Raw genomic sequence first — 13,226 nt, 5'->3', positions numbered from 1 at the left:
ATGCAGCGTTGGATGTTCGAATGGTAGATTGAATTATATAGAGTTGGGCAAAGAGGTGTGTTAAGGGTTGTAGTTTTTTGAAAGGGCTTTTCCTGTTTACGCATATGCGTACATATGCAAACGTATGCATACATATACAACTTATAGTACATAGCATTAACTTTTACACATACATATGTATTTTCAAAGGCAAGCCATCCTTAATTTGACATACATCGATAGGGCATTAATTGAGTTATAGAGCTTTTGAATGTTATAGTGGAAGTTTACAAGCTTTGCCATTTTTATCATAGACATTAAAACAAAGCACAAATTAAAGATATCCAGACATTACATAATCTATACAAATATAAACCAGAAATACTATTGATATATAAATAAGTGTGTGGGACAGTGTTGATACAAGAATGAATACAGCAAATTAAATCTCAGGATATGCCACATACTTGGAAATGAAAATGGCTGTGCATTGATTAGCGAAGGAAGACTTTTAAAAATTATTTTAAGGTGATAAATATCTTAACAGCAGATAGTACCTTAAAACTGCGTATCCAGCGGCCATACGATGTAGTACCGCTAGGCAACAAAATGAGAAAAAAAATTGCCGAGCTGCGATCTGCAAACTTCTAAAATCGAGAAAACAACATTCAAATAAGAGGAAATGAATTGGTTTTTAATATTTTTTTTTTTTAATTAATCTCTATTTAAGGGGGAACGCCACTGTAAAAATTCAAAAAAATCGATTTTTTTTTTGCATAAATTGCTAGTATAACTACTCAAGAAAATGTGGTAAAAATTTTAAAGCGAAATTCGCTTTGTTCCCGATTCTATGTTCACTTAAGTGAGCGCCCGTCGGTTCGGGCCCGTAGCGCTTACGATACGATGCTTTATTTCAAACGCGTTTTTCTCGAAACGACTTTTTTTGATGCGGTGGCAACGATTTCTCGAAGACTAATGAACCGATTTTAATTTTCTTTTTTTCAAAATTTTTGTTATCGCATTGGCTATCGTTGTACGTACAAAATTTTGAAAATAACTATTTTTTTGGGCCTGTTGGAAATTAAAAAAAATAACCACCATTTTGTCAAAAAAAAAAACAAACAAACAAACGGCTACGTATAACGATAGCCACTATTGTGTAGATTAATAAAATTTTTGGTATTTTTATTTCAGATGATTATTCATTGCTGTATCGCTGCCACCAGACGTCATTTTTTTACGTTGATTTACATAAATTTGTCAATTTTCAATATTTTTTATTAAAAATTTACAGCAACATAGTTTAATACATATATAAATAATAAATTGCCTTTGTCCGATCCTCGAATAATCATTCCCACTTACTAAAAAAATTCTCAAAAATCGACTATTTTTTGACCCCCTCAGTGGTGTTCCCCCTTAAATATAAATTTTTTCAGTAATTTTTTTAAATACAAATTTTTTTAAATATAAGTTATAAAAAATGTGCAAATAAATAAATTTTTTTGATATTTTTTTTAATAAATTTATTGAAATAAAATTTTTTTAATAAATTTTTTAAGATAATTTTTTTAATAAATCTTTTTCAATAAAATTTTTTAAATATTTTTTGAATAAAAAGTTTTTAATAGTTTTTTTAAATGAAATTTTTTTTAAAGTAAATAATCCAAACAAGTTTTTTTTTTAATACTGTTTTTCTCTCGAAACTCAACTCCTAAATATGCAACTGCTCAACAATCGCCACTGATTTATAGAGATAAGGTATTGCTCTAAGAAAGCAACTTTTTAGCTCCGCTGTAGTTATTTAGATACATATATATTTTTCTAATTTTTTTTTTTTTGTAAAAATTTTCTTAAATGTACCTTTTTTTAATAAAAACGTTTTATTTAAATTTTTTAAGTCAAATTTTATTAAACATAAAATTTTTTATATAACTTTTTTAAATACATTTTTTAATACATTTCTTTAATTTTTTTTTATTTTTTTTTGTAACATAAATTTTTCTCAACATAAATTAAGAAAACAATTTTGTAAATACACTTTATAAAAATTTTTTGTTACCATAAATTAAGCAAAAAAAAATTTTCAATTAGACGTTAACCTTTTCAAACGCAACTTCTTAAAACACCACTACTCAATAAACGCAATCGTTTCATAAAAATTATGTATTACTTTGACAACGCAACTTTTTAGTTTCGTTGTAGTTTTTAAATACATTTTTTTCAATATTTTTCTTTAATAAAAACTTTTTAAATACAAACTTTTTCCAAACATAATTTTTTTAAATATGAATTGTAAAAAATGTAGTATTTTATCAGAATTTTTCTTAATACTTTTTTATATACAAATACTAGCAAACCCGGCCCGCTTCGCTGGGCACACTAAAATAGAATAGATATGGTTTAGAACAGAAAAGATATGGTTTTCATATTATTTATTTCTTTATTCTTTATTCAAGCGCTTTGGCATAAACAATATTTTTATTGACACATTGCAACTCACACTGTCAAGTTCAGTTCAGTGACAGCGCTAAAAAAGTAAACGACATTATGGCTGGTTCAAAAGAACGCTGTACGCATTGCCAGTGTTCCGAATTACCACCAAACTTTACGAAACCCATTTTCAATACTTACTTAACAATGTGTGTAAGTTTGGTTTAATTCGGTGCAAAGACACGGCGGGTCCACGTTTTGGCATATATTTCGAGACCCCAGTCACGGAGCGGCATGAAAAATACTCTTAACTAAAGCATTCACCAACAGCTTCCATTTGATACCCATATTGTACATACACATCCGAAGGTTACCCGGGTCCACGTTTTGACCTATATCTCGAGACCCTATCTACCAATAGGTATCCAAACTATATGGAAACCATCTTCAATACCTACTTAACAATGTGTGTAAGTTTGGTTTAATTCGGTGCAAAGACACGGCGGGTCCACGTTTTGGCATATATTTCGAGACCATACTCATCAATAGGTATGAAAATTACCCTGTATTAAAGCACTTATCAACAGCTTTCATTTGATACCCATATTGTACATACACAACCAAAGGTTACCCGGGTCCACATTTTGGTCTCTATCTTGAGACTCTAGTCACGGAGCGGCACGAAAAATACTCTAAACTAAAGCACTCACCAACAGCTTCCATTTGATACCCATATTGTACAAACACATTCTAGGGTCCACGTTGTGGTCTCTATCTCGAGACCCTAGTCACGGTGCGTCATGAGAAATACTCTGAACTAAAGCATTCACCAACAGCTTCAATTTGATATTCATATTGTACAAACACATTCTAGGGTACACGTTTTGGTCTCTATCTCGAGACCCTAGTCACGGAGCGGCACGAAAAATACTCTGAACTAAAGCATTCACCAACAGCTTCCATTTGATATCCATATTGTACAAACACATTCTAGGGTCCACGTTTTGGTCTCTATCTCGAGGACCCAGTCACGGAGCGGCATGAAAAATACTCTGTACTAAAGCATTCACCAACAGCTTCCATTTGGTATCCATATTGTACAAATACATTCCAGGGTCCACGTTTTGGTCTCTATCTCGAGACCCTAGTCACGGAGCGGCATGAAAAATACTCTGAACTGAAGCATTCACCAACAGCTTCCATTTGATACCCATATTGTACATACACATCCGAAGGTTACCCGGGTCCACGTTTTGACCTATATCTCGAGCCCTATCCACCAATAGGCATCCAAACTATACGTAAACCATCTTCAATACCTACTTAACAATGTGTGTAAGTTTGGTTTAATTCGGTGCAAAGACACGGCCGGTTAGCGAACACACACAAAAAGTTGACTTTATTTTATATATAAGATTTTTAATATAAATTATAAAAAAAATATTTTTGAAAAGTTTAGTCTCTTGAAATGCAACTGCCCAAAACGACGCAATCGGTCATTTTTTTTTCGTATGCCTCTGCGTATGTAGTTCAATAAAAATACAATTTTTTGGTGTTTGGTCTTTATCGTTTTTGTTTCTCAATAAATTCTTTTGGTATTTGATCTTTAGATTTTTTTCATAATTTTTTTTTTATTATTTTTTTTTAAATCAACTTATTTATATAAATCTAATTTAATTTTTTTCTTTTTTGTAATTTTTTAAAAATTTACCGTTTCGCTTTTACTTCAGGGCTTTCTGCTTCTTAATGGTCTTTCATTCGATAAAAAGCACATACTAAGTTGTTCAATAAGTTTTGCGATTCGATAAGAAAAAGAAAATTTTATGGTTTGAGATACACTTTATTATTCAGGATAGTCTCTCTGAACATCAATACTCTTGCGCCAATTAGATTCAAATTTATGAATTCCATCCTTGAAGTGAGAATCTGGAAGGGCTGCAAAATACGCTTCCACATCTGTTATGGCCTCATAATTTGATGAAAAACGGTTTCCACGCATGAACCTTCTTATGATGGAAGCCGCTAGGGGTCAAATCTGGCGAACACGGTGGATGCTCCAGCAATTCGAACTTTATTTCATAGATTTTAGCCTTTGTAAAACGGCGCATCGTCCTGATGAAAAATAATTTATTTCTTTTGCAAACTGGGTCTGTTTAACATTTTTTCCCCCTTTTTTAGAATTTATTGTTTTACCAAATCCCCTTTTGCATCCCAAAAAACTTATGCTAACACTTTCGAAAGTAAAAGTTAAGAATTAGCGCAATTTTTGAGGGGCTTCACACATACACTTTATTATATAATACTAAAATTGAATGAGCCATTAAACTACATTGACGTAAAAAGTGACTTAATTATGTGAGCATGAGTGTACTTCCTTTATATATAGCAGCATCTGTCTTAATAGGGACCGTGCCTCGTTTACCATATAATAATTAAAATAAAAATTTTTGATTTTGTTGCTAGAAAAAATCTTACGATTTTATTGTATAATATTTGATTACATTTCATCCATTGACATCGCATGCGCATTTCTTTTGTGCAATTCATTTGCAATTGATTGCATTTTTTACGTATTTTAAATATCTTTCGTGCATTTTAATTTTTTTCTCATTGATATACATTTTATTTCCCTCATTGCAATCTATTCTTTACAAATTTTCTTCATTAAAATCTTCAATCATCACCTTTTTCCCATCTCATTTTTTTTCAGTTATTTTTATTTCTTTCGTACAGCTCTGCAGCTCTTTTATTTATTATTTTTTTCATTTTCTTTCTTTTTTTTTGTCAATCCATTCTTTCATATTCCTATACAATTTTCTGCACTTCTTAAGTCGCTGCGGCTGCAACTGACTTTTCGCGATTTCTTTTCAATGCATTTCTCTCGACCACTTTGACCTTTTTTTGCCTGCACTCAGGCGGCATTTAGGAATATAGGTTTGTATGTGTGTAAGCGTATATTTTTAATTAGCAATTAATGTACAGCGAGCAATACTATACCACCTTCGCCATAAATTGATTTGCCCATTTGCCTGTCCTAACCCAGCAGGAAAAACTTGAACTTGTTCACTAGTTTGCCGAAGCAGAAGTGATGCGATTTTGCGCATTGTGAACCATTTCGCTGCTCGTTTTTGTGGTAATAGTGACATCTATGATTATATCATACTTTAACAGTGTCAAAGCAAACAGAAAAATATAAGGTAATATTCACCCATGACTAGTGTGCGTCATCACAAGACTACGATTTCTTACGCATTAAGTTGTTGCTTAGCAAAAGGAAAATCGCAGAAAAATCGACTATCCAAAAATGTATGCATCGGAGTGCAATTCGCACTTTTTAGCGTATCGCCAGCTGCTTATGGGGAAGGCGGAGAAAAGCGTACTAGTCATATAAGACTTAGTTCTAAATATCAAAGAAGTATACCAGTTCCCGGCACTAATGGATTTTCCTGCATGGTATCATTTGCTAATTTGCAAGTATTGGTTATGTTTGACGTTTATGTGGCTAAGTATGCGACTGTAGATGGTTGTGTGTATACGTATGTATGTATATGCACGCTTCAATTGCATTGCGGTTCTTTTGTTTCCTCTTCCGTTTCCTATACGTTTGATGTGGAGGAAGTGGTTATATGCTTGGCTGATTGGTTGACTCTCGCACTGCCTTAGCTGTGCCATAGCCGACAATTCATACTCGTAGTTTGGTTGGGAATGACTTTGGGTTTATGGGTTGGCTGGTCTGTCTACCTGCCACTTGCTTGGCTCAATGAAACGAGAACGTATTGATTTGGGTCTCCGCTTCGCTCGATTTTTAATTGCACGTAATTGATGCTGCGGTTACGCTGTAGTGGCATAATGACTAATTGAAGTTAAAATAAGAAATGACGAATATATTCAATGAAGATGAGTGCGCGACGTTGAAGTGGTCTTGCAGTGAAATCAAGCAAATAAATCGGCAAAAGAGGTATGAAGGCTGGTGGCAGTGGCAGCAGAAGCAGCAGCAATTCATTGAATGTCTTTATAATTGAATTAATTTTTGTGTTAATAAGGCAAATAATTGATAAAATGAGATTTAAATGTATTCTTGGCGTCCTGTGAGGATCGTCCAAAGGGTTTCTTGCCCTGTTGCTGAAACATATAATATTTAATTGAATTTTAATGGCATGATTGATGGATTGACGTATGAGGTTGCATGTATGTATCTGTGTGTGTGTGTGTGTGCAGAAGTTGCTTGCAAACGAAAAAGTTATATTTTTTTCCACATACGCAAACAGAAATGTTGAAAAGTGGAATTTCTGTTACATGAAACATTTTCTTATGAATGTATGGAAGGTGTACATATACATCGGCGTTCAAAATAATAGTAGCGCGAGAAATTACAAAGATTTAACAATTTTTTTTAGATTTTTTTTTTAACTCAGTTTTTTTATATTTTTATAAAAATGTTATGCATTCTACAATAAAAACCATATAACCCAAGGTTTTTCAGGCTAACAAGGCTTTTCACAAAAATGTAGACAAAATTTAAAATTTTTTTTTAATTTTTATTAAGAATCTTTAGTATCAGTATAACAAAATGTAAGTTTCAGGTACATCAAAATTTTTGTGAATTAAAAAAAAAAAATCTCTGAGGCCTTAAGCCTTTTTTCCATATAAAGGGTGGTTAAGTTTCAGGGGCCGGTGTTGATTTTGAATAAAATACAATTTTTTAGGAAATTATTGTCAATTTTTGTGAATTTAAAACAAAAAATTCTCTCTGAGGCCTTAAGCCTTTTTTCCATATAAAGGATGGTTAAGTTTCAGGGGCCGGTGTTGATTTTGAATAAAATACAATTTTTTAGGAAATTATTGTCATTTCTCTTTGTTATGATAATATTGGTATGGCTCAATTACGTATGGAACAAAATATTGGCCAAATGACCGCTGCAGCCTCGGCGGCACACCTCCATCCGATGGTCAAAATTTTCGATGACGCTGAGACATAATTGAGGTTCTATGCCGTTAATGTGCCGAATTATCTCAACCCCTAGCTCTTGAATTGTTGCTGGCTTATCGACGTACACCTTTTCTTTCAAATAATCCCAAAGAAAGAAGTCCAACGGAGTCGTTGACGTTTAGTTATGGTTCACATTCAACATCGGCCCTTGAAATTTAACCACCCTTTAAAAGACATGTTTAATATGGAAAAAAAGTACTCAACAACGCATGCTAAAAAATTGGCAAACCTCAACGCGATTTTTTACCCTTTTCAAACTTACGCTAAAAATACATCAAATTTTGATGAGGAGATTTTTGAAAAAAAATTTTCGCTGAAGCGTTGAGCATTTTTTCCATATAAAAGACGTGGTTTATATGAAAAAATTTGTCAATAACGCAAAATAATGCAAAAAAATTGGCAAAACTCAACGCGATTTTAAAGCGACTTCAATCTATCACTTATTTTTAAAAAGTTGAAAATTTTGTTGATAATTTTTTTAAACTTGTTAAATTTTTGTGAATTTCGTCCAAAGTTTGGAGCTTTCAGTTACATGGTTTATGTACTATATTTTTATAAAAAAAAAAAAAAATGCAAAAACAAAAATTGTAAAAACTTGATAATTCCTCACGCTACTATTATTTTAAGCCCAAGTGCTTGTGAACATTACCACGAAAAATGATGCCAGAAAAAATACCAAAAATTATATTCGTTTTCACATTTTAACATTCACCTTTTCTATTTAATCTAACTTACAGAAATGGAAAGCGCGCCACGCAATGTACAAGTCCGTCCACTGAGTTCCTCAACAATGGTTATAACGTGGGAACCGCCAGAGACACCAAATGGACAAGTGACCGTAAGTAGAATTTTTTTTTAATATTTTTTCTTCTGTAGAATTAAAAATTTCACAGTACTTAGACGAAATTTTAAAGTAAAATTTGCAAAAATAGTATTGCGGTTAACTAGAAAACTCAAAAAATACAACAAAATCTTAAAATAAGATTTCGAAAAAAATTAACAATTAAAAACAGAGTTTCACCAATCACTTTTAATATTTATCAGGCTGTTAAGCCCGAAAAAATGGACGATTGTCATACTTTTTTTTAAATATGTTTTGGAACTTTTATTCAAATGAGGCATATATCATACTGAAGGGTAACTCTCGAAGAATACATTTTGGTGTTTTATTTTAAAAAATGTTATTATTTATTGTTAATATCGCCACTCCCCCGAAACGCCGTTGAGGCTTGCGGTGATTACGGTAGCGCTTGAGCATCTGAACTGAAATCAAAAAAATGTTTGTAGAAAAATGTTTTTTAGTGAATCTGAACGGTTTATTTACCCAAAAAAATTGTCTCGACATGAAAACCGCTTTGCACCAAAAAAACGATTTTTGAGGGGTTGAAAAGTTAAAAAAAATTAATTCCAGCGAACTATGCAAATTTTTATAACAAGTGAACCGTTCAGATTCACGAGGTTGTTACTTCGAATAATTAAAAAAAAGTTTATGCAAATCGGTCAAATACATAGTTGTTGATAAATAATGTTCACCGCGACGGTAATTTTCAAAAAACACGACTTCGAGATAATCGCGTCTAAAGTTTTGCGTGCATTTCTCGTTCCAAGAAAAGTCGCGCCCTTCCACGTCTGTAACTTTCGTTCTAGTGCTCCGATCTTTATGATTTTTTGAATTTTTTTTTGAATATTTTAAGATGAAGTACTTTTAGAATATGACATAAAAAATTTTTCGATTTTGTAGTCCAACACAAGCTATATAACCCCTTAAAATTTAAAGTTATATAATTTTAATATGAAACTTTTCTATTTTAGATTTTAACAGTTTCATAAGTTTTATTATTGGTTGGTGCGCCGGGGCATTAACATTTTGAATAGTTTCTATTAATTGTCAGCTTGAAATTCTAAACCACTTTATTTAAATATTATCAGGTAATAATATAATAAAATGAATTAAATTAATATTCATATGTTTATCTGTCAATACAGCTCTAAAGCTCACATTTCAATCAAAAATATTTACACAGCTATCAAGTTTAAAACTTCAATTCGAAATGTAAAAACAATAAATATTAAATAATAAATAACAAATATCAAATGTTTCCCCTTCCTTTTCCAACTGTTGTGCGCCCATTTTGATTACTGCTTACGCTCACTCTCTCCTCTGCATGCGGATGTATGGTCACCCCTGTGTTCCCTCTGGCAAACAGTTGACTGTTTTATTTGATAGCTCGAATGAATATTGCCTCACAACGTTTTTGTGGTGTGAGCCAACACATTTTGAGGTTTATTAAATTTGCATCAAATAGCTGAAATCACTTCGTAATAAAATGAAGGTATGTAAATAATAAAATGAAGAGAGAAAATTAAGTGTTGCACATGGGAATAAATCATAAATATGAAATGGGCGTAGAACAGTGAAGAATTTTATTTAAAAGTTATAAGAAAAAAAAGTAATGTGATTCTTTACAACTGTTGAAGAAATCCAAATGAAATTCTGTAAAAAAAATAAATGTTTTACTTATAGTCTCTTGATGATCTTGGCTTACAATCTTACTTGTAAAGGCTGATTTTTTAAGAGCTATAGGAAAGTTTTTCAAAAAACCACACGTAACATTCAAAAAAATGCCTGAGCTTTTTATTTAAATCGATAGTAAAGTCCATATAATTAAATGCTTGAAAATTATTTCATGCAAATGTTGACCGCGACTGCGCTTCAAATGGTCCATCCGCTTACTCCAATTTTGGCATACTCTTTCCAATGTTTCGGCCGGTATCTCACATATAAATGATTTAATGTTGTCTTCCAATGCGTTACTTGACTCAGGCTTGTCTGAATAGACATGAGCTTTAACATAGCCCCACAAAAAATAATCTAAATGCGTTATATGGCACGATCTGGGTGGCCAATTGACAGGTTCCGAACGTTAAATAAAATGTTCACCGAACTCGCCTCTCAACAAGTCCATTGTTACGCGTGCTGTGTGGCATGTGGCACCGTCTTGCTGAAACCACATGTCATGCAAGTTAAACTCTTCCATTTTGGGCAAAAAAAAAAGTTGGATATCATTTCACGGTAGCGCTCACCATTCACAGATACGTTACAATTCGCAGCATCTTTGAAGAAGTACGGTCCAATGATACCTCCAGCCCATAAACCGCACCAAACTGTGACCTTTTCTGGACACATTGGTAGCTCTTGCAGTTCTTCTGACTGATCGTCACTCCAAAATCGACAATTCTGCTTATTTACGTACCCATTGATCCAAACATGAGCTTCGTCGTTGAACACAATTTTTCGATAAAAAAGTGGATCTTCGGCCAACTTTCCAAGAGCCCATTCACCAAAAATTCTGCGTTGCGGTAGGTCGTTCGGCTTCAATTCTTGCACCAGCTGTATTTTAAAAGGCTTCACACCTAAATCAATTCGCAAAATTTTTCACGTTGTTGAGTAACAGAGGCCCAATTGCTGCGAACGGCGACGAATCGATATTTGATGGTCATCATTAACACTGGCCGATACAGCTGCTATATTTTCTTCAGTTCGCACTCTACGTAAGCCTGTTGGTGCTTTGATGTCCAATAATGTAAATTTGGTTCTAAATGTAGTCACAATAGCTCGAATAGCCGCTTCAGTGGGTCGATTAATTTGACCATAAAATAAAAGAAGTGCGCGATAAACTTTCTTAACAGAACAAAAAATTCAATGATTTGGAAGCGTTGTTCGTTTGATGGTTAAATTGTAGACCAAACTGAAGAAGTTTGACAGTGAAACAAAACACGAAACGTGCGTCAGCTGTTTAAACCAACTGTTTAAGAAGATAATAGCTAAAAAATCACCCGTTATATGTAAGTGTGAAACTTTGTTTGTTTGTAATTTACTGAGCATTTCTATGCTCAATATCTCGTCGTTGCTCAGATGCCAGAGATCGGGGTCGAGAGTAGATCCTTGAGCTGCGCCAGACGTTATTGTTTGTATTTTATTTTCTGGCCATCTGGTGTGTCGTACAGCAGTTCACTCTCACTCAGATAACTCTGGAGAATCCTTAGCAGGTATGCAGGTATTCGAAACCTTTCTCGTAGTGCCTTTATAATGTCTATCCAGTATAGGCTGTTGAAGGCGTTTCGTACATCAAGCGTTGCCAGGACGGTGATGCGGTTCGGGTAGTGGCGTCGTTGAGCGCTGCTTACCACCTCCTCTATGGCGTCAAGGGTTAGTCTTCCGCGTCGGAAACCGTATTGTCTTGCTGACAACCCCCTTGCACTCTTAACAGATTCTGCAAGCCTGCGCTGTATGAGTTTCTTAAGCGATTTCCCGGCGCTGTCCAGCATGGAAAGCGGACGCCAAGCAGATGGTTGCGTTGGGTCACCCATACCCTTACTTATCAGCGTGCGTCAGTTTAATGACCGTATGTATATATATACTTTCCAATCATAGCATATCATATGCATATTTTACTTATATAATCTTTCAACACTTAGCAGCACTCTAGTGAGCGCCCGGATGTATGCTAAGCTAAGCTCCCAAAATCGAAATGTTGAAGTGTTTTGTGAATACCGAAGTGAATGCATTGTATGTACTTAAGCAATATTGTTTTATGTAAATAGCAAAGTTATGTGCAAGATTTACACAATATTTAATGCTTTCAAGTTATTAAGAAATATAGGAAATTGATGCAATAATTTAGCATTGCATTTTGATTATGATGGAAATGTTGCTCTTCGTTTATTTTGATAAGTTTATTATTCCCATCATTATGGCTACACAAACAAATACAAGCAAAGTGTATTAAATTTGTGAAAACATTTTCGGTTTATCTTATGGCTTTGATATATTTAATAATGGCTTAATAATGAGTAGAAGTAGAATGTTTATAATTTCAGTTTAATATTTGGAAATTTGCGTGCAAAGTTATGCAAATCAGTTATGAATGGTGAGGTAATGTAGATGACGATAATTTTGAGGTTTTAGAAATCTCTGAGTGCTCATAGTATGATAACAGTGCATAGATTGATGATAAGAGCTTATTAAACTGAATAGAATTATGCCGGTGAAGTGAATAGTATGAAGCGTAAGTGCATGGATATGCATATGACTCACGTGACATTTGTCTTTAAACGGGTGGTTGCTGGCTGTGGGAGAGAGAAATAATAATAATAGTGTTTTTGGCGTACTTTCATTCCTATTTGTGTTGTGCATCTGCATATTTTCCTTTAAAGAGCCACACTGATTGGAATGCATGGCGTCGTTTTTGGGCATTCTCTTTTTCCCTTTCTCTCTCTCTCTCGCTCGTCCCTACGGTCGCTTCTATGTCACCAGAACAACCCAGATATATATTCGACTAAGGACTATCACTTCAGCAGCGTTTTCCGTACACCCATGGCGAATGTTTATGCTGCTACAACAACAAAAATAACATGCTCGAAGCAGAAACCGACAAAAATCTCTGGAAAAACTATTTAATTCTCTTTTACAAAACACAAAAAAAAATTAACTTAAAATTCGGTTCACTAAGGCCGAAGATAGGGACAATTTTAAAGTCTTAAAACTCATAAGACCGCAATTTTCAAATACTGGAATCTCGAAAATCCTTCTACTTTTGTAAAATGCGACTATTCTATTTTGAGTTAGCAAAAAATATTACATAACACTGATGGCATTTGATATGTCTTGGTTATGAGAATTTTCCAAAATTGTTGGTCTGGGGAAAGTTATTGATAAAAAAGTCGTAATAATGAAGCCCATATTTTTAACTTTTATTTCTTTTATTTGCTCCGGTTTCACTAACAAATTTTAATCAGGAGCTCTAGGTTGTTAACCTAGGAT

General features: G+C 33.5%; 1 protein-coding gene across 2 annotated transcripts in view; it reads left to right on the top strand.

The window, feature by feature from the left end:
* LOC129246943 (tyrosine-protein phosphatase Lar) overlaps window positions 1–13,226 on the top strand; it is a 263,927-nt gene that overhangs the window by 112,106 nt on the left and 138,595 nt on the right. For both annotated transcript variants that reach the window (XM_054885703.1, XM_054885702.1), the window contains one exon: window positions 8,140–8,240. In XM_054885703.1, coding sequence (XP_054741678.1) covers window positions 8,140–8,240 — 101 coding nt within the window. The remainder of the gene's footprint in view (window positions 1–8,139; window positions 8,241–13,226) is intronic.

Source organism: Anastrepha obliqua, chromosome 5, assembly GCF_027943255.1.
Source record: "Anastrepha obliqua isolate idAnaObli1 chromosome 5, idAnaObli1_1.0, whole genome shotgun sequence".
NCBI lineage: Eukaryota > Metazoa > Arthropoda > Insecta > Diptera > Tephritidae > Anastrepha > Anastrepha obliqua.
This window is presented reverse-complemented; position numbering and strand designations above follow the sequence as displayed.